This window comes from Triturus cristatus, chromosome 1_2 (genome assembly GCF_964204655.1).
Source record: "Triturus cristatus chromosome 1_2, aTriCri1.1, whole genome shotgun sequence".
Lineage (NCBI taxonomy): Eukaryota > Metazoa > Chordata > Amphibia > Caudata > Salamandridae > Triturus > Triturus cristatus.
In genome coordinates, this window is record NC_140580.1 from 283,322,082 (window position 1) to 283,345,458 (window position 23,377).

General features: G+C 42.1%; 1 protein-coding gene across 2 annotated transcripts in view; it reads right to left on the minus strand.

Annotated features, from left to right (window-relative positions):
* The window catches only part of WASHC2C (WASH complex subunit 2C), a 664,131-nt gene that overhangs the window by 370,512 nt on the left and 270,242 nt on the right, over positions 1-23,377 (minus strand). For both annotated transcript variants that reach the window (XM_085603767.1, XM_085603764.1), the window contains exons 16-19: positions 19,459-19,545; positions 16,191-16,292; positions 14,826-14,948; positions 1,371-1,525 (exon numbers count right to left, since the gene is read on the minus strand). In XM_085603767.1, coding sequence (XP_085459893.1) covers positions 1,371-1,525; positions 14,826-14,948; positions 16,191-16,292; positions 19,459-19,545 — 467 coding nt within the window. The remainder of the gene's footprint in view (positions 1-1,370; positions 1,526-14,825; positions 14,949-16,190; positions 16,293-19,458; positions 19,546-23,377) is intronic.

Sequence of the window (23,377 nt, forward strand, 5' to 3'; positions counted from 1 at the left end):
TCTCACTCCACATAGGCTAAAGGTCCTACTACACACAGACACCTCGCAATGCCCACACTGTGCCCTGGCAGATGCCGACTTCACTCACATGGCATGGTGTTGCCCATCAAAACGATACTGGAACAGAGTGGTGGGAGACAAGGAGTGCAAATTAAGTAGGAGCGACTTGCAAACTTTAGTGATCTGCATACTGGGTTTCTACCTGTGGCAGCAGGCAAAAAAAAGTAGGCAATAGATTCCTTGACCTGGCCCTAATCATTGCCCAAAGAGACACAGCGCGTCATTGGCAGAAAAGAGAGGTGGAGAGCAGGGCTATGGCTCAGGGGAATGCCATTCTAGCTAAGCAATTACAAGGGTCGATAGGGAGCCCTTAACTGGATTATGGGCAGAAGTCCTTGCAGCCTTCATTGACGTGGCTGATTACTTCATACTACCTTACACCGCAAATCCCTTAGGGACAACTGCTCCTAGCCCTCCCATTTCAGACTCTAGTCTCATGTTTGTTTACCATTTAACAAATAAAATTACAGCATTTAGAAGTTGTTGGGTCATGTCACTGCTGCACTTAGCGATTTGCCACTGATGAGCAGGCAAGCATTATCAGTAACTGCATTGGACAATGTGAGGCTCGAAAATTTGTTCTACTTTTGTAACATGCAGTCGGAATGAGAACATCCTTAACAAGAATGTGAGCATGTACGTCTTTTTTGCCATCTGTATCTCAATTGAGAATTACACTAATATGTGTCGATATGCACTATGGTATCTGACTACAAGAATGTTTGTTAAGCAATCGAACAATCTAATAAAAATATGCTAACAAAAAGTAAGTTAAAATTTACAAAATGTGTCTGAGCACACAAATGCATATGCATAACATCACAAATGTTAGGTGTGGTAAGAAGGTTTAGAGGATGGCAAAAGAACAGCATTTTGAGAGGCTCCCAATTAGCTACTTTACACAAATAAGTGATTCATGGAAGGTAAATGAGAAATGCTAGTGATGAGGAGAATTCAAATGGATGACAGTGGCAACCAAATCAATGATGGGGTGGAAAAATTGTGTTGCGCTTGATTTTTTGTTTCAAACGTATAATTCAATCTATCCAGCATTGTCTGTGATCTCTACTGAACAGCTGCTCCTAGCCTGAATGGTAATCTTGGTTACTTAAAGTTCCGGGATACTATGCGTTTGTCTTCTGAAGTACTCTGAAGGCAATCAAAAGCCTCTTATTGTCCTTCCACACAAACGCCATGTAACAAAAAAACTGGACTGGAGATAGATAGAGGTTTAATTCCACTAAAAGAGATTAATCAGCATCACAATTATTTCAATAGGAGTTGTTTTCCAAATAAAGACAATTCTTCACCTATCTTTAGTAATAGCAAACAGATCTTCTTCCTCGTCATCAAATAAACTTGTCTTTTTCTCAACTTTTCCACTCTGTCCTATTGAGTAGCTTGGATTAGCAAGATCGTCTGTCTGCTTTTGTTCCGCAACGGGCTTACTGCGTTTCCAATGGTCCTAAAAAACATACATACAATACATGTTTAACAAACATTTACGAAGTTTAATCAACCCTGTTTACCAAACCACACGCCTACCATGCTTTCCTGATTCTGCCAAAGACAGTAAAAAAAATACTAGAAAAAAACACTTTCACTAATTAAAAACGATACACAACAACCAGACGCTTCTATTTAGTCAATTGAAGTCTTTAATAATGGTGTAAGCAAAATCTTATGCACATTACAAAATAAACGCAGTACAAAATATTCTAAAAATATTAGAAAATAGGTTTGGATGGTAGGCAAAGATACGTTGCTAGGCATATTTAAAAGCATATCCTTAAAATTTTTATAATAGAACTGCCCACTAAGCTTGATGCTAGTGCAAATAGTCATTTGGTGTAGATATTCAAGGGCTGCAGTTGTATTTGGGCACCAGATTCATCATGTTTGTTTCAGAGATATTTAACAGTTCTTTGCAGGGACGAGTCCACTTTGGGGCAGCAAAAATTAGTGGGCATCAAGAAATACAGCCCTTATCTATAGTTCCACTATCTGGCAGATGGTGTCTCTTTTGCTTGCAGTATCTTTTTAGCATTTGTCTGTGAAACTGTTTGTATTATATATCACCAATTTGATGGCATGTGTTAATGGTGTATGAAGGGTATGATCTTCAAAGCAGGTATAGACCAAAACTGATCATTAGGGTGGTGGAAAGAAATGGTGCGAAAATGTATTTCTAAATCCATCTTACAACCTTCCTAGTTTGTTCTCTCATCATGAGGTGTGATCTTAGTTTGGTGCTGTTTTCAACAGTATGACAGTGTTATCACTTGGAGATGCTTCTTGCAGAGACGTCAGCTGTATTGAAAGTGTCATCCATGTGATTCAAATAGGACTTACGATTGGGTAGTTGTAGGCTGAGCTAGGAGTAGGATAACACAACTTTCAACTCTTTTTAAAAAATGGCTACTTTGGTTCCTGGACTGTTACTTCTGGGTATGATCAAAATACATACATTATTTTCATTGATGGACAACTTATTTTAAAGGAACATTTCTCTGCCATCATCAGTAGATCACTATGCGCTTTCACTGGTCTGACACCTTGGTAGAATAATAAAGTCCTATTTCTTGCAAAGTTTCAAAATGTCATCCATCTTTTGGGTCATGGCACGATAAACAACGTTCATGTTCAGGTTATAAAGGGCTGTTCTGAAAATTAGTCAAAGATTTGGTGGAAGTGCACCATGTTAGTCATTTTGTTATAGGAAAGCCTGTCTGAATTTCACTATGGCATATTTTACAGAAGTGGTGGACCTTGACTTTCAGTTGAGGGCATTAAAGGAGTTTGTAGATTTAAGGCCAGGGCAGTGGAGGACTGTACTCTGCTGTCTTTGAGGACTAAAGCCCACCACATTCAGAGAACTCCACCTGTCTGGTGGCGATCTCTGTGCTGTCCAAGGAACTGCCACTAAGGTGTCTCCAGTAGAGACACTGTAGAGCTTTGCTGTACGAGCACCACGTTCAATGCGTCTGCACTGAAAAGTTGTTTATTTTACATATTCAATCTCCCAAAACGGAACAAGCAATGAATTCTCTCCCAGTGAATGGACTTTTTGCAAATGGAAACACCCCATGTACCAATAGGTTGGTTCTCAATATTGAGAATCGTAGTGGGTCATATTAATGAGGCTGGTTTGCAACCAGCCTCATTAATATGCATAAGGCTGGTTGCATATTGCTACCCACCACAATTGGCTAAGGTGACATGCATGGTAGCCTGCTGGAGCAAACAGACCACCATGTCTGTGATTGCTTTTAAATTAAGTAATTTATTTTAATACAACTCATTTTCCTAAAAGGAAAATGTGATGCGTTTAAAAAAATGACAGCTTACACAAAGTTTTATCATGAGTAGGCACTGGTCCCATAGACCACTGTCTAGTCCTAAATAAAAAGTTTTGTCAACATTCCCAGAGAGGAAGGGATTCCTTGGGACACCTTTCGATTTGCTAATGGATTAGCATCAATTTTGCATTTGTGGTAAAATAATAATGTCTTGCAACCAAAATCGGGTGCAATACATTACTACATACCTTTTGGAATCCGTATTTCGCAAGGATGCGCTTAATAGGCTCCTTCCAAATAGTGATTCCTTAATGTTTACTTAACCCATTTAAAATTTTGGGGAACCTTTTCTGAATTGATAATTGGGATTAGTACATTAAAAAAAGTGTTCTGGCAGTAACAAACCCTCAGATTTACCTAATCTAAGGTCTTGCGACCCTTAAAACACTTTCTACATCAGGCCCTACATGTAGAGAAATGATATAAGTTTAGAAAGAACAATTAAGATATACTATAGGCGTTAAGGGACTAATGAGCTCGGATGGTGACACATTTGCAAAAGTCTGTTGGTGAGTAGGCAGTCCAATGGATCACGACAAATTCTTAAACTTAACAGAAAATCTTTTCTTTTTAAATACAGCCTTATTTCCCTTAAGCAAAAATAAGCTCCAATTAACAAAAATGTTTACTTAACTGTGATCACACCTATGGTGGCCTGTTGACTCCAAATGACCACCATCCCTGTGATGGCATACAGTCATAGAGAGTTGCAATCTACAACCTAGCTCATTAATATTGATGAGGTAGGTTAGGTTGATCAGAAAGTTGGTGTGCAATTTCTGACACACACACACTGACACAGACACACACACACACTGACACAGACACAGACACAGACACAGACACACACAGACACACACAGACACACACAGACACACACAGACACACACAGACAGACACACAGAGACACAGAGACACACAGACACACACCCCTCCCCCCATTCCACACCGACCCCCACTCCCCTCCCCTCCCGCTGACTTGTTACTATAAGCGTTGCAGGCTTGCAGTGTCCTTACAGACGATGCAGTCTGGGACTAGCAATAGTGGAAAACAGGGGATGAACGCTGACTCCATAAAAGTCCTGAAGTGGGGTGCCACCGTTGGCAAACATTGTGTGCAACATGAGATAGTAGGCTGAAATGGAAGCACCCTCTGCACTATCAGCAAAGCCTATGGCATAATGCTGGATGGGCAAAGATTTTGCGTCGACATGGTTAACAACAAGCTATCTACCTAAGGTGCAGCAGAGTAATAGCATTACACAATTTATAACTCCGCAGGCACTTCTGCAGAGGACCACACTCCTAGAGGAGGCATAAAAAACACTGGAACAAGAGGCACAAATAGAGAAGCCCTCTAGGCCAGAAATCCTGTCGATCCATGGCTCACGAACAGCTTTGGAATGGAATATAGAAACTGTTTCTATGAAGGTCAACCTTTTATGCGTGGACCTGAGAAAGGTTGCTGACAGGGTCCACAGGGTTGAGGGCACAGTATCCGAACTACAGACAGACGTAAAGGTGTCGGAAGATAAGATGATGACACTAATAACGGTGACAAAAATTGAGACACTAGAGTGGAAGATGCTGAGAACTGTTCATGTTGCAATACTCTAAGATTTCTTGGCTTCCTGGAATAGGCTGAGGGAGATAATGCAGAATCCATCCTGGAGAAGAGGATCAGCCAAGAAATGAGAACCATGGGTTTGTCTGACATGTTTGCGGCTGAAATAGCCCATAGAGTAGTGGTAATGAGATCACTTCCTGGGGCTCCCTAAAAGCCCTGATACCTTTAAGACTTAACCATAAAGACAGAAACAGTATCCTTTGAGCAGTTAGGGTGACAGCAAAACTCACCTTTGAGAACAGCAGCATTGCAACTTACTGATCATACCAGAAAAGTGCAAGCAATCTTACTTGGAGGTGAAACAAAAATTCAAGATGCTGGACCACCAATACATGTTGTTTTTCCTGGCATGTTTGAAAGTTATATGCAATGGCAGGAGCCACATTTTTTACACCCCAAGGAGGTGTGAGCCTGGCTTGAACTATGGACAAGGCAGGTCTCGGGTCAGTGATACATTTTCTCCCCCTTCAGGAAAACTCTGCCCTGGGTAGTGGAGCTTGAGGAAATACATACTCATCTAGAGGTTGCGGAGCTGGAGTGCGACTGACACCATGAGTAACGATTCAGGAGGGTGGCACAATGGGGAGAGAGGAGGAGTCCTCAGAGGGGGGGTGAGACTTCTAGTAATCGCCCTGGATCCTCGATGGAGGGTAGAATAGGCAAGATGGACATCGATCTATTCCCTCCCTGACTGTATGATAACGTCTAAAGTAAATTGAAGTCCACATTTATGCTGAGGGAAAATGGTATTGTGATGTTTAGATTTGTATCAGTATGTGGTGCACATACTCTCTTTACTGGTCTGCTGGACCAAAGAGGGAACTTGAATAAGACGGTCTCTTTGTACGCTATAACTGGGACAGATGTGCAATGGGACATAATATTTTACCCCAACTTAGGTGTGGGGGGTGAATTGTGTGCTCCTCTATGCTCTTATTTAGGGCCTTGGAGCTATATTGGATAGGCCCTTAGCTGGCCGATGACTGCCCACAGTAACTCTAAGAGTTAACTTGAGGTTAAGGGTTTGGTACTAGTTAGAGGAATCAGAGAGTGGTTGTTCGCAATCCCTCTATATCTCTAGATTATTAAGTGACCTATCTGGACAGACTTCTAGTTGAGGAGGTTTTAGTGTCTGCCAAAGGGGTAAGTGAGGGTTGGATAATCACCTGTGTATAGAGGGAAATGTGGTATTCCGATAGTAGTATGTGACCAGACTGTTTGCTTGGGATGATAATGGATGGGATATGAGACCAAAAGGCAGGGAGAATGGCTAAGACATCTGCGGCTGCCAGGGTCTTAATCCTATCTTTGTCGCTAGAAGGTTCCGATTGCAGTGCCGCAGGAGACCCATTTACTCCAGGCATAGGTTGCAATCTGGGGAAGAAATGCAGGGGCCACATGTTTACAGCCACAAATTCTAACTACGCAAGAGTAATTTTGTCAGAACCAGACACCCGTATACAGGCGGAGGGATATACTTATTCCCAAATCTTTACAACTTAATGATGGGATACATGACGCCTTGTTGACGTTATTTGTTCGTATGGGTACAACATTGACCTCAGATACGCCACATGTACTTTGCGGGTTTAATTATCTAAACTGTCTACACAATAAAAGACAACAATTAAAGGAACCTCTTTGAGCCCTGAAGAAGTCCCAAGAGGGATGAAACGCGTTGGCGAGCAATTTTGTTGTGTCTTCTAAGAATAAAAAAAAGAAATTTTGGAATAAAAGGACCGTGTTTTCTACAATCAAAATATCATTGTTTGGTCTTTTTCATTGGGAAGCTATTTGTTTTTATCCTGTCTTGCCTTTGAAATATCATGCAACACTGCTGTTACAAGATAGATTATTTGTGTTTCTCGGGTGCAGGGTCAATTTTGTGCTTTTGTTAGTGGTGGTTCATTAACCGCCTAATTGGGGTGTATGTGGGTCACATCCCAGACCAAACGCATCGAGGTGATCGAAAGGATTTAGAGGATGTTACACTCAATAAATGTCTGGTGCTGGACCTTTATGCTCTGACCCTCTTCCTTGTTTGTGTAGGCAAGAGGGGTGGTAACATGGATTGCAGGTGGGGTTTCCTTTATGAAACATACAATGATCTCAGACCCAATGAGAAGTAATGTTATTGCACACATGGTTATATGGGTTAGATACCTGCATGGTGAACACCTACGCATCTAATATACACAACCTCTTCTTCTGAGAAGAAATTAGACTAAAAACAATGTACATAAACATGAGAGAGATACGGGTGGATGACTTAAATGGTATATTTGACTGCCAGTTAGAAAAATTCCCACTGAGACCTGACCTTAAGGCTAATAAGGAGACAACACTGAGAAGTGTAATGGATGACCTGTGCTTGTTGTAGATCTGGAGACACCGACACCCATTAGAGAAGACATCATTTTACCACTCCCATGTTCACAGAGCATATAGAAAGTTAGATAATATGTTGCGGCGTAGTGAAAGTACTGAAATTTATTTTTAAAAAACTCAGTGAATCCAAATTATTTCCTTTCAGAACACTCCTCACTGATTATTAGAGTAACACTCAGATGTGTCAGGCCGAGCATACGGCTGTGGATGCTGCAGGCAGAAGTGCTGATATTCAGTGCATTGCTGATCCATATTAAAGAATAAAAAACAGAATTCCGTCAGAACAATCGTAACTCCACAGATAGTAGAGCAGTGGGATGGGAGGCATACAAGGTGGAGCTTACAGGAAAGTGTATAGCTCAGATATTTGGGGTACAAAGGCAGTTGGAACAAACCTCATCTGATTTAGAACAGATGCAGGCACACTTAGACAAAAAGACAGGAAAGGGACCAGACAACTTCCGAAGACTTATTGATTTGAAACACCGCGTAGAGGATACACCGTCAAGACTTTAGAAATACCCACACACAGTATAGACAAAAAATGTTTTGAGAGGAGGACAAATCAGAAAGAATGTTGTCCTGGTTAATGAATGCTGATAACCACAATCACAAATTTTGATACTGCATCGGGGGATGGCCCGGCCATTGTGACTAGTGACTATATTAATGTGGCATGTAAAGCATATCTGCAAAAGGGGTTTGTCCAATCGAATATTATCTTCGATGAGACCCTGAAGGGCTACTTGCGAGAGGCAAACTTGCCAAGGTTTACAGACGAGCCAAGGTAGAGCCTGGACAGCCTGCTCGAACTGGGAGATTCAAAAGGCTCTCTAGAAAGAATAATGTCTGGTAGGACTCAGGGGGCCGATGGCCTCCCGGTGGAATTGTATCTTGAGTGCCCCCCCACCCCCAACTAAGAAAGACAACCGGATGTCTTCCTGGAGGTAAGGGAGAAGGTTCCCTCCGGCTGTCACAAAGGGAAGATGTGATGGTGTTAATCCCCAAAGAAGGTTGAGACCAAATCATGCTATCCTCTTGTAGACAATTATTGATGTTAAATACAGACGTTAAGAAACTCTGCAAGGTTTTGGCTAATTGACTTTTGAGGTTGGTTGGTGTGCTTATATACATGGAATCAATCATTTTTTTTATTTCTGGGAGGAACACGATGTTCAATAATAGAAGACTTACACATGTGATGCATTTGCTTAAGGCCTCAGGAGAGGTTTGTGTTTTTGTATGCTGGAGTATGTATCTTTAACACAGTGAGTTGGCAAAATATGTGGGCGGTGGGCTGCGCATGAATTTTGTCTCTTACATTCGCTAGATGCAACTATTGTAGATGGACTCCATGGAAAGGGGAACTAGACAGGGATACCCACAATCCACTATGTTGCAGTTGTGCTGCTGGCCTGCAGACAGAGTAAGAGACTCCTCCTGTGGGGTTATACAACTTGGCGGCACCACCTACACAGTGCTGCTATATGCAGACAATGCCCTGGTGTATTTAAAAGACCCCGCAGGTTTGGTGTCCCACATGGTGGACAAATTGAAGGAGTTTGCCCCTGTCTCAGGATTATATACAAACCCAAATAAGTCAAGATTGTTCGTCTTGGGCAGAGTAACGCGCACTAGAATTGACTTAACCTTGAATATTGGGATATAATGGGAAAAGAAGAAGTTTCTATATATGGTGATCTGGATGACGTTGTGCTTGGCACGGTATGATCTCAATATATGCAGGCTGCTAGAGGGATTAAATTGCTGGGTCTACTTTTGGAAATCATTACCACTTTCTATGATGGACTGTATGTCTTTGACCAAGATGGTCTCCCGATCCCTCTGTCTGTATGCGATGTAGAATGTTATGTGTTTTAGAGCAGCCTCAACATTTTTCAGACTTGACAAGCTGATGTGAACTCTGGCGTAGGATGGGAAAAGAAGTTGGGTGAAACTAGATACCTTAACACTCCTGTGGTTGGATGGTAGCCTGGGAGTCCCCGATTTATTATTTTACAAAATTGCAACATGTGGTTAGATGGTTTGAGGGTGGCCCCAATTGGGAAAAATCACTCCTAGCTGAGGCACGTCCCCGTTACACTGTTCAGGATGATATAGCAGATCTTCAATGAACGCCCCTTTCTGATTCGACAAATGGTAAAAATATGGCATAGGGTAGTGGGTAAAATATTAAGGAGATAGCCCATTGTGGTGAAGATACCCTTTTGCCCACTGCAACCGTTACAACATATGCTAAAAGATATGTCTACGAAGGTGGTTGTGACCAAGTGGTAGACTTGTTTTTAAATAATAGATTTATCTCACTCACGCAGGAGCAGTTTGAAGTGGGCTGGAACACTCAATGCAGTATGCAAAGTTAGAGTATATGGTGCACATGAACTGGAGTACTTTGCCTGAGAGTCCTCGGGAAATACTGTAGTTTAATGGCTACTAGACTTAGCTGGGTGTCGAAAACTAATAACACACTCATACGCAGCTATCACGATATCCCGTCCCAGGATCCGGAGGAGGGGTGTGGTGACCAATTTCCCCCTTACGTTTCCCCAGTGTTTTGTTTGCAGTCACCGATGGCAGAAACTGGTAGCGGCCCCTTTAACTCTCCGTATTTTCCGAAGCTCGGCCCGTATCATGTGACCATGTCACATGCTCCAATGGGCTTTGAGGCAAACGAGTAAGCAGCCCATTTAACAGGACTTTGGACAGCTGAGAAAGAGAGCTGGGCGTTTGGAGACAACGAGGGACCAAAGCAAGCGTGTCTGAAGGAACAGAGCAGCGAATCTATCGGGCTGATCGAGGAGACCGCAAAGGGGGACAGCGCCCGGAAGAGAAGAAGAGGGAGCTGGACCCTATATGGCATCATCAGCAAGCCAGCCAAGCTCCTGGAGGAGCGTGGCTATCCGAGGTACGCAACCATGTTCGGGGGTGGTTCGGGAAGGGGGAGCCTAGCGACAAGGGACCCCTAGTCAGGGTGGGAAAGGGTTAAGGAACCCCGCATAAAGAGCTCATGCCGTGGTGACCTTCTCGCTTAAACTGCAGCGAGCGACACCTGGTGGTGGTGCAGTGTGGTGGTGTTTTCCATCACTCCCTTCCCCTCCAGCACTCCCACCGCACCCTAATACGCAGACTGCACGACGCAGGGATCCAGGACAAGGGCCTTGACTGGATGTGCTCCTTCTCCTCCGGCAGAACGCAGCCGGTCAGGCTCCCCCCTTTCCTCTCGGACCCTACTCATGGAAGCCGTCACCAAATGGATGAAAAACAGCTGCTTACAACTAAGCACCAACAAAACAGAAGTACTCATCATGGGCCCAAACCCCGACGCCTGGAACGACACCTGGAGGCCCCCCGCTCTCGATAGCCCGCCCACCCCCATGGACCACGCACGCAACCTGGGAATCATCATGGACTCCGAGCTCAAAATGCACCGCCAGATCAACTCTGTTTCGTCCTCCTGCTTCCACACCCTCCGCCTCCTTTGTAAGACCTTCAAATGGATCCCCCTCGAACACAGAAAGACCGTCACTAATGCCCTGGTCACCAGCAGACTCGATTACGGCAATACACTCTATGCCGGAATAAACGAAAACCTCACCCGCAAGCTACAGAACATCCAGAACGCCGCCGCAAGACTGGTCCTCAACCTGGCAAGACACTGCCACATTTCCCAGCAAAAGCGCACACTTCACTGGCTCCCCATCGAGGCTAGAATCACCTTCAAGATGCTCACCCACGCACACAAGGCCCTCCACGACACTGGACCAGAATACCTGAACAGCCGACTCAAATTCCACGCACCCCAAAGGATCCTACGATCAGCCCAGCTCTCCTATGCCGTGGTCCCCCGCACCAGAGAGACCAGATCGGAAGGCCGCTCCTTCTCCTTCCTCGCGGCCAGAGCATGGAACGCCCTTCCGCTCCACCTCAGACAGACAACATTGCTCCCCATCTTCGCAAGAAACCTCAAAACCTGGCTCTTCGACAGACCCTCATCCTTGATGGACTGGACCCTGCACCCCCCCACCCCTCCCCCCAGCGCCTTGAGACCCTTACGGGTGAGTAGTCGCGCTCAACAAATGCCTGATTGATTGATTGAACAACACACAAAAGGCATTGTGACATTATTTGGTTTGTGGACATTGGTATCATGCAGAAACCACCTTTTGACTGACTGAACACTGAGTATTAGTGGCCATAAACCACCCATAATCTTGAGTGGCTTCTGGCACAAAGACTCTGTAAATTACAGCAAGCGATGAGCTCTGTGAGCACGGAGATGAGAATGCACACCTATATGCTGGCCCATGAATTCTGTACCCAATATTGGGAAAGCATCACTACTAGAGATTAGTAGGAATCTGTTTAACTCTTAAATAAAAGCATTTTGGTGATGTATATCAGCGCAGACTAGAGCATTAAGTATCAATCTAAATGGACCCATCCTGCCTTGACAAACAGAATGTCCTTCCAATTCAAAAAAACAAAGCCACAGCTTTCTAACAATTACCAAGTACTCATTGTGCGAGTTCTCACATTCTCCATCTTCTACAATGAGTAAAGCAACCTTTCCACCAGGGACAGCATAATACCCCAACACATCATGGCCTCCTTTCACACTATATGTGCACAAATAATTATTCAACCTAAACATTTACAGAGGCTCCTTCCCAAACAATCATACACAAAAACCCTACAATCCTCCTTTGATATAAACCAAATGCCAGAAAGCCATCAGCTTGGAAAATCAAATTCCTGGCAACAGAAGCACATAACTCAAATAAAAAGCCCAGAGATCCTCATCAAGCTATCATAAGTATCCTAATGCCAAACTGCAAAAACACATATCAAACAGACTGTACTACCTCTAAACCTAAGGTTACAAAACTAGCTCATACAGTCCTCTTCACCATTCACCCATATCCCCAACAATGCCCATTTTCTCCACAAACAAAAACCCTGACCTTTTGACTACAAACATATTAGGTCCTAAAAAGTCTGCACCAGCAGTATTGGCAAAACAAATCTCCCTACTGTTGCCATTGCCAATATTATCCGTTAATTTAAATCCTTTGACACCATTGACGACTTAATTAAGATATATAAAAAAAAATCAAATCAAATCAAGCTTTATTCGACTATTTGTAAAATCATCATAAAAGCACATTAAAAATCATCTAAAAATAACATGTTAAAAAGGTACATGTACCAGGAAAACTGAGTGAACAGCAGCATATGGGACTCATGTTTATAATATACAGTTTAAATCAGATGATCGTATAGAGATGGCCTTTCTACAGGAAAAAACAACTTTAAAAACGTGGAGACAGATAAAATTACAAGCTTTTCCCCCAAGAGATTGCATGACCATAAAAGCAGGGTAACATTGTCGCAGACCAATTGATCTGAGCACCGGGAGTAGCCATCTTTTCCTCTGTACCTGGTAAAATTTGCAGAAGAATAAAACATAAATCATCTGTGCATCTTTAAGGTGATCAGAGTATGTTGGTGAGCAAGGACAGTTATTTTAGTAATCTCTTGGTTAAACCTGATATTTTCATGAAAATGAAGGCATCTGTGTTTAAAAACATTCCTATTTACATTGGTCATGGTCATAGGGTTATCGAAATATTCCTGGTGGCCTAATTTATACAAAAGATCCCTTACATATTTTAGCCAACCTATATGAAGGGCCCCATCTAACCCACAGCAATCGCTAATTATTTGGCGATTTAAAGTAGTCTTCTCAGTAGTCCTAATACAGAACCAGAGAAGAATTGGTTGGATGCAAATAACATCCACTATATGTGGTAATCCAAGTTCCATGTGACAATTAAAAGTAGAAAAACTCTCAGGATCGGCCAATAAAAATCGAAGGAATCTATTTTCAGCCGTCTGGAGAGCAGTCACATCTACATGACCCCAAATGCCCGCCCCATAGGTCACAATAGCAACACATTTAGCTTTATAAATTTGAAGGAATTCAGGAGGGGGGGCGTTTACCCAGTTTCCTACTAAAATTGGTCAGGGCTGCCAGGGCCTTTGATAATAACAGTTTCCTTAATTTAACGGCCTGGGACCAAGAGCCAGTACGATCGAATAAAATCCCCAAATAAGAGAAGATGTTGGAACATTCTAGATGGTTTTTTTCTAGGAAAAACGAACGGCTATTCTTGCTCCCTGGACCGCATTTTAATATAAAGGTTTTGGAGGTATTAACAGAGAGGACCAAAGTAGACAAATTTAGCAAAATTGGAAATCACTTTGTGAAGGCTGATCGAGGTGCGGGCCATAAGGACCGCATCATCTGCATACAGGTGCGCAGGGAGTGAGCGCTTCCCCACCAATGGTAGGTCCTGGCACTCGTCTGTCAAGACCTTTCCCAAATTGTTGGTGTGCAGAGTAAATAGGAAAGGTGCCAGGACACAGCCTTGTCTCACTCCTCTACCAATGGTAAAGGAATCAGTGCACTCACCCCCTGCCCCATAGCGAACCCTGGCCCTAATATAAAATTGTCTCATAAAAGAGATAAGAGAGATATCCACACTCATACTCTCCAAGATAAACAAAGTTTGTCGTGGATAACACAGTCGAAGGCCGCGGTTAAATCCACGAAGGCCAGATAAAGGTTACCCCTTTTGGCCTTGGTATATTTGCTAATTATTTAAGATATCTATTTTTTTGACCAGACTCTAAAAACAGAACTTATATGGACGTAAAAAGTCTTTGTTTTTCTACTCTGCCCATCCCAGCTATTGACTATCACAAATTTGCAGCACCATCATAATCAGGGTGTTTGTGAATTTTACACACACAGATACGGACAGAAATACCCACACACACATCTCTGCAGGACTACCAATTCAAGAGTCTCCACAGGAACTAAATACACCCCTTACAAGATTCAAAACACTTGAAACTACATTTAAATGTCCATTTGACTAAGTTCTTTCTGATCTCTGCCAAGGAGCAAGCCATCCATGCCTAACACATCTCCACTGTGTTACACTAATCGCCAAAGTACTCCTTCATCAAAAAAATAAAAGTTGAGGAGACAGAGGCTTTCCCACCCCAAAATAATAAACAATGGCATATCTTCTTTCTCAACCTCAGATTACACCTTCAAGCATCTTAGACAAAAGAATCCCTACAACCAACCTTAATCGACCAGGTATGATATCATACCCACAAACAAGCAACAAACTGAGAAGTTAATGTAACCAATGTGTATATAGATAAGCCATTTCATAGTTTGTGTACTACAAATCACAGAAAATAAACAATACATGACAATGTAGAGATGGAAACCAAAATTCTATTAAAATTTAACAATATAAACAAAAATATATATTCCCCTTATAAGGAACATGTACCTCTTCATCACTGCTGAACAATATACTTGCAGATTTTGTTGTAGGCTCACTTGCTTTTATTTTCTCTTGTGGTGGATTTACAGATGTTTGCGATTTTGCTGGTGCAATGTTAAATAGGTTATCCTACAGAAGTACAACATTAATTACATTAATGACAAATATGTAATTACTGTTCAGTTTGGCTATTATATATTACAATACATCCTTGCCTTTTTTTAACCTTACAAAGATTTGCTATAAAAAAGCTACTTGTGTATGCTACTTTAAATACAGTGTACGCCTTATCTGTAATAAATATTGAAAGAAGAGGAACATTTATCTCTAATCACAATTATAGTTATTCCCAGAATTCAGAATTAGACCGCATAGTAAAAAGAAGACTATTTGATATAAATGACATAAATAAGCAGTAGAAGTAACTGTTAAAAGGCTGTGTACAGTAATTAAAATAAAATCAGCCTACCACAGCCGGCAAAAACTTTTATCTCAAAGGTTGGGGACTGATTTTGCAACCTGTGTGGGGTTTTACCTTTGCTTTCTTTAAATTAAAAAAAGGTAGGAGGATAGCAATAGAAATATTAGGAGAATGCAACCCAGCCAAAAGCAAAATGCATGAAAGAAAAAATATTAATATCCACAAATGTATCATTTCAATTTTTGTGATTTCCAGCCAGAACTTGTATACAGTCTGATCGAAGTCCTTTGGTAGGACAAAGTACTCCTCCATGGTCATGGGATGTCAATGGAAGGTCCTTCTACAATCAACCATTTAGTAAAAATGAATGCTGGGTTACTGAGTAAGGTAAGCGTTAATAAAAGTAGAGAAAAGCAAGGAACATAGACCGATCACTCAGCTAAGAAGTCAAGAAGTAGGAGATGAAAAATTAGAAGTGAAATAAAGAGTAAGCAGAGAGAACTGATACACCATGTTGAAGAGCTCAGAAAATTGAACTGAATGTTCAGAGTGGACTCACTAAAGTTTGAAGGTCAAACCAACGGATTTAAAAATACAGAAAGGGAGGTGAATATAATGAAAGAAACTAAGCTGGAAAAGAAGTTTAGCAGTGAAGGGTCAGAGTGAAATATGCATGCGAGAAACCACTAAGTATAATTAAACAAACATGCCCACGGTCTCTCTGGCAAGCCCATACTGACTGAAATATCTCTTGCAAAGGATGCATAATGGTTAGCATTTCTAAAATTGTGTAATTTTAATCACTGCTCTCTAAAACATCTTATCCCCTAAAATACAGGTTTAAATTTATTCCATTTACCCACCAAAAACCTGTTGCCACCGCTCTTCACAATTCTAATACTCGAAAGATAACATTTTAAAATACAAGAGAAGTAAGAAGCTTGAAGTACCTCTTCTTCATCATCAAATAGAGAAAGGGCTTTAACTGCTTTGCTTGCAGGCAGAGATGCAGATTTTGTTTGACTCACTTTTGGACCAGGAGCAAACAAATCCTGTTCAAAGCAAAGCAACATATTGAAACAAATTGCTCAATAACAGGATAGTGAAATAACGTTTTACATTTGAACAAAAGGAATACGATTGAATTTATTTTTTGGTCAAATTCAAATTTCAAATTTATTTCTATCATTATTAGTTAAAACCATCACATGCAAAACATTCAAACATTGATCCTGACAATCAGAAACAATATATATCATTACATAAAATGTCTGATCCCTGTTAACAAATACATGCCAATCATTGGTTACTTTAGAAACTGTAACAAAAAATGTAAGGAATACAATGAAATGCAGTGCTTCTTGTTATATAACATCTGTAAAAAATTAATCATTCAATTGCTGTAGCTGAAGCGATTATTTTTATTTTCCTCAATGCCCTTAAACATCAGTGAGAGTCCTAATAATTACTTGTAAAGAAAGCTTATGTGCATGAACAGACGCCCAGTATATTAAAATAGAATTTTAAAAGGGATCTCCTTTCAGGTAGTAGTGTTGGACAAATGCAGACTGTAAGAAAGCAGGGCTTTTGTAAATGTCCCCTCACTTTTAGTTCAAATGCGGTGATAGGTCACTACAGGGTACAGTTTAAGAAGGGAGCCAAATTAATAAGAATCCGGAGAAGGACAGCCCGGTTTTTTAAAAGTTTCCGAAACACAGGGAGTGAGTTACATTCTCTCAGTGTAGCAGTCAGATCATTCCAGACTCTTGGTCCAAGATAAGAGAATACTTGGCCTCCTTGGCATGATTCCCTAATTCTGGGAATTACGGCCAGCCTCAAATGACTAGAGCATAACGGCGGCGGGGGAATACAGACACACCAATGATCTAAACAATGAGGTCTGGTATTTGCATATAGCACAATGTGTTAAATTGCACACTCCGCTCAGTGGGTAGCCAGTGGTGAGTCCTTAACAGACTGGCTGGAGAGGAAAACTTGTGTGCGGGGGTATTGAAGCAAGAGACGAGCAACAGCATTTTGCACAATCTGAAGTCATTTGAGTAGTGATTTTGCAACCCCCAGGTACAAGACAGACCCATAGTCCTGCCTAGAAATAACTAGGGCCTGGTTTACGATTCTCTGGGAAGAGGTGGGGAGACAAAGGTTCTTCCTGAACCATTTCAGTATGCAAAAGCAAGTGGCTGCTACCTTGTTAATCTGCTGACTCACAGTGAGTTTGTAATCCAGCCAGACTCCCAAATTCTTTACGACTGGTACTGGATAACGGGGATTACCTATAGTCACAAGCCACTAATGTGAGCCCTAAGGGGTAGTGGGGTTACCCACCAACAAGACCAGCATATTGCCTCCGTTTAACTTTAGTGAGTTAACACAGATCTATGATGAAACGTGGGAGAGACAAGAATGGAAGGCCATTATATTCTGGTTGTCTTGGATGACAGAGATACCACAATTTGCATATCGTCTGCATATGAAAAAAGTGTAAGGCCACAATTTTCCACTATATCTGCCACTTGTCCGACATATAAGTTAAAGAGAAGAGGACTCAAGGTGAATCTCTGAGGCACATCAGAGGTTAAAAGATTTTGCCCCCATTTGGATGACTGGATGCTGGTTTTGGACCCCGACAGTGGATAACAGCACACCCAGTCAAGGCTCCCAGCTCACCCAATACATGCACAACACATGTACACGAGGTACCATTTTTTCTATTTGGGGAACCCCTTCACCTCTTTCCAATAATTTCTTCATAAAATGATTCACAAATGGCCCCAGATCTTCTGGGCATTACTAGGATTGATAATCATTCTTACTGCAAATAACTGTATAACCAGTTACACTTCTCTTGGGCCGATTAAGAATCTAGAAAAGTCATTTATTGACAGAAATGGGGAGGGCATGTCTCTCTGGTCAAGGCATACTTAATTATGCACGTTATTTGTGGTGTGATTGTCCTACCACATATTGAGGTATAGAAGTTTGGGCAGGCACAACGAGATGAGTCGCTACCAGGCCTAATAGCTGGATCCTATTTGTGCAGCCTTGATATAGGAACACTGAAACTGCTCCACATTTTGTAATAGCATGCTTTAGTCAAGCAACACAAGAGCAAAACATATATTAGTACACCGATTCATTTGGCAAAAAATTGGACTTATAACAAAGTAGTACTGTACTTCCCACTCTACTGATGTGGTTATTAAATATTATTCTTTAAAGTACCACTAAATTATTTTAAACAAGCATGGCACGCAATTATAAGACAGTTCATTTCAATTGCTCTTCAAATCATTATACAGCTTTACCTGTTCATTTTGATGAATAAAATAAACCTAGTAATTATATGGAAAGAGGAGGTATAGATGTGGACAGTGGGAGGAGTAGGGGCATGGAGACAGGAGGGGGATAGTGAGAAGGAGCAGGCAAGAGGAAAAGAAAAGGAATTTTGAAGTGGAGGACGAAGTATAGTGGTGGGGAAAAGGGTGGGTGGGAGGAACTGATGGAGAAGGGATAGAAACAGAGATCAAGAGAGGAGTGTGGGGTAATCTGAACTAATAGGAATCCATGGCACAGCAAGAAACTCCATGGCTAAGAGACAGAACACCAGCCGACAGGCTCACTCAAGTAAACAGTTACTACGAAAGTGTACAGAATGTGGGAACAGGGCAACCTTTTTAAATAACACCCTTTAGGGAAGAGGGGGAGGGACATGGTAGATGGCATTAATAGAGTGTAAGAATAGAAAGCAATATGTGTTGGCAAGTAAGATCCCAAAAGGGCATCCACAGGGTCAGCCACTTAGAAACAGTATTTAGTGTTCATTAGAGCAAGAGGTCTCACAGGTCAAATCCTACACTTGCCTCCAAATGCACAGGAATATGGCCACAGACCACATGCTAAGGAAATGTCAAAAAGATTTAACTTATAATAAAATAGCCCTATACTAGGACCATGGGAACAAAATCTTTAGAAAACATTGATCCATAAAGAGAATATTAACATTAAAGTACTCAATGCCATAATGTCTATGTCAAGTTAACGAGAATAACAGAGATGTACAGGGATTGTGTTGCTACAGTTACGTGTTTAACATTGGTTGCTGGTGTGACATCAAGAAACAACAAAGGTGAGTCCAAAAAACTTTAAGATTTTATTCAGTACTGCAACCCAAGGCTCGTGATCACTCCATGCCCTTACCTCTGAATCCTCTTCATCTGAGAACAAGCCTTTAGTGTGTGTTTTATTGGAAGGTTGCAATAAAGATTTGGATTCCTCTGGTGAAGGCTGTGAAAATTGAGAAAAAAAACACCAGCTCATTAACTACTATTCAACAACAATACTCCACAACCTTTCATAAATCACAAGTGTCTATGATACTCAAGTACAACACTATTTAGGAGGACCCAAAACTCACAAAATACAAATCTAGAACTGAACTATGGAAGTCCTTTTCCTACTTCAAAGAAAAAATGGGTCATAAAATGACCAGCTAATAAACATTATATTTATGTGTGCAGACTGTAATCTACTTAAAAAGACCCATCACAGAGAATGAGAAGGGTTGCTGTGCTGAATGAAATAACATTCATTTTTAAGAAAAAGTACCTTAATTTACCTGATGTGCAGTTTAATGTCTATTGAGAAGAGTACACAGGAGTAAACTCTTGGAAAACACTGTAGCATTTGACAGACAAGCAGGGTAAGAAGAGCAGATAAAACCCGTATGCCAGACACCTCAATAGGGGCAACTGTGTAGCCATCCTAAGCATGATTAAGAGCATCTATTGTAATTTAGTACTAAAAAGGCAAGGAAACCCAGAGTGCTACCATTAACTTTGTGCTGCTAAACCAAGATCATATTTGATAGAATAATGTAAGGAATGAAAAAGGCACCAAAGCAGTAAATGAATAACAATTCTCTTAAGACAACCTCAGCAACATACAGTAGTATGCACTTTGTATGCACTGACAACAATAAACACCCCTCCATTCACCTCTGATCCCACCGGCGACCATTGGTATCTCACATTCCTGTTTGGCAGACATATCTATACTCTTACAGACAAGAGTCTCATCCAGGCACCAATGGATCCTTATTTGCCACAATTGTGTTGGTAGAGTTCAAAGTTTTCAAATGACCAAGTTAATTCACTAGGGTAACCGTGCTGAGGTGCATTGCTACCACTTCCTGACTAGGTGACATTCCTCTTCATTGCTCATATTCTCTAAAGTCTCTCCAGGGTCTCCACACATTCTCATATTTTTGCTGGCAGGCCCGGGCCTGGTACACCTTTTTTTCTGCCACCATGCACGAGTCAACATTCTGTTTCTAGTGCTGTTACTTGCGGGATCGACCAACTACCACGCGTCACTACCACGCGTCAAGATGATGTGTCTGCGTGCCTCCATCAGCGCAACATTACAAAGCCGTAGGGTATATTTTGAAAACGTTAGCTCTCCCCAGAGTCCCACACACACCATTCAGGATCAAGTCCAAATCTACGACCCTCCCTTCAAGAGACGGCCCTCCACAGCCGACCAGAACTCCTGCAAACTCGGGCACTCCCACAGCGAGTGGGGGAGTGTACCCGTCTGGTTACATCCCCTCAGGCGTTTATTATTATCCAGTGTCCCCATGCGATAAAGTTGTGTTCAGGTGCAGTAAGCTCGGTGTAGGATTTTTAACTGTATTAGTCTAAAGTCTGCCCTAATGGCTACCTCCCTTGGATACTGACATGCATCGGACCATTCTGAGTCCTCCATCCAACCCAGATCTCAATCCCATTGTTCTGAAGGTAGCCAAAGGGACCTCTGCTGTTCATTAGAAGGGTGGGATATTGCATTTGCATGCAAGGGTGAGACCAGCACTCTATATTCCAGGAGGGGTCTCCTCCGATAGGTCTTGTAATTAGTTAAAGTATTTTTGCAATGCATGACTCAGTTGTATGTATTTGAATTGTTGCATGTCAGCTAGTTTGTATTGTATCCGCAGGTCTGGGAACAAGATCATACCCTGGGCTGTCCAAATTTCTCCCAATCGGCTGATTCCCAGCAGGTCTCACTTTTGTAATCCTTCCAATTTTGGAGAACCTCTAGGCCATCCATCTCCCATAAGGGAGTTTTCATGTTCAGTTTCTCATGCCATCCTATTTCCTGTGTTGCCTATTTGAATATTTTAATGAGCACTTTTGGGGGGCCCTGGTCTGCCCCTTTTTGTATAGGTCACTCATATTGCTACCCTCTGACATTGCCTACTTATCTGCCAGCAAGGACGGTTCAGATTGGTCTGCAATAGCTCACTCGTTTACCAGCAAGAGCTGTTTTTCCCAATGGTAAAGTCAGAGGTCTGGCCGTGCGATACTGCCCTCATACTGTAAGTGTAGTCAGTGCTATTCTTGGTGCGCCCCCGTCTCACAGCAAAGAGCAAGTGACCGCATTGACTGCAGCGAAGAAGGAGTCTGGAACCTCGGAGAGGCAGTTATAATATTTCTTGATTAGAAATCGGTCTATAGATGACTGCCAGTAAATTCTGAAGAATGGAGGACTGGTGGCGTACAAGCAACTGGAGAGAACTGCAGCCTCTGTTTAAAAAAAAGTGCAATACAAGCACTGATAAACTGAAATACATAAGCTTAGCTATGATTAAGCAAATTCATATTGACTTACAACAAATTCATCCTAGATACATGTCCTCCAGGGTAGGCAGTTTAAGTCTTTTGAGAATTTTCTGTCTACTTGAGAAGGTATGAGAAGGACTTGTTCCAATCTTTAGTGTCAGGGATATGAAGAAACAATTATTTACTTTCAGAAATGCTCTTTCTGGTAGAGACCCTATTAAACTGCAAACTAATCACCTTTTGAAGATTCCCCAGCCGTCAGACTGAATCCAGAAACTTTTCAGCAGTACTTCTGTGAGCCGGAAGGTTGCACGGTGTGGCTCCACAATGATGCCGATCCGGTCTACAAATGACATGCAGGGACTATCTAGGTGCCACTCCCAAGGGCTTAAATCTACACTGTCTGTCCCTCAGACACAGAGCCCCAAAAGCAAATTGGTAGACAGTGTGCAGATTCTTAGACTTGGGATTTTATTACTGGATACATTCCAGTCACAGAAGGGGGAGGATCAGTGAGGAATCTGTGGCTAGATAGTCTCTACTAGAAAGAGCTTTTTCCAAAGGTAAGTAGCTTGTTCTTCTGATAGGCCTCTAGCCTCAGATTCCTCACCTTTTGATTAGATACCAAAACAATACCTATCTGGAGGTGGGTCTGTGAATAGACTCAAACTAGGAAGTTATTCTACCAGCGAACCTGACCGTCCAGGCAATAATGCTTGGTGAACGTATGGCGGGAAGTCCAAGTAGCCGCCTGGCATATCTCTAGGACAGGGACACTGCATTCCAATACAATTGAAGCAGCTTTGGCCCAAGTAGAATAAGCATGCAGTCGTCTGGAGAGTGCTCTTTGGCCAGTGCGTAGCAGATCTTAATGTAGAGCATGATGTTGAGGGAGATGGTTCTCTTCTGCACTGCACTGCCTTACCTTTTTTCACTTCAGAGAACCCCATAAACAGTTGATTATCCACCCGGTGGTCTTTGGTAAGATCAGTGTAGAAGCTCAGCGTTCCTTTAGGGTCCAAACAATGGCGTCTCCCCTCCTCCTAAGAGGGGTGAGGTGGAGCATGGAATGCCAGCAGGGTGATGGTTTGGCCAACATGGAACAGCATCACAACTATTGGCAGAAAAGAAGTTCACGTCCGCAGTAACAGTTTGTCCGAGATGAGGGCAGTGGACAGTCGAGAGACACAAAGCGCCTGAATCTAAATCACACCCTGTACGAAGGTGTTAGCGATGCGGAACACAGTCTTCATGGTAAGGAGTCGCAAAAGACAGCTGTGAAGCAGCTCGAACAGAGGGAACATCAACTAAGTAAGGACCAGATTAGAGTCATTTTGAGTCATTACAAAAAGAGAAGGGGAAAACGTGTTGCAGCCCTTTCAGAAATCACATTACAACAGGTGACTGGAACAATGAGGGCTGATTAGGCAACTACGAGAGGGCCAAAAGGTGGCACCAATGAGCCGGCAGGACAGATGTATGGAAAAAGGCATTTTGCA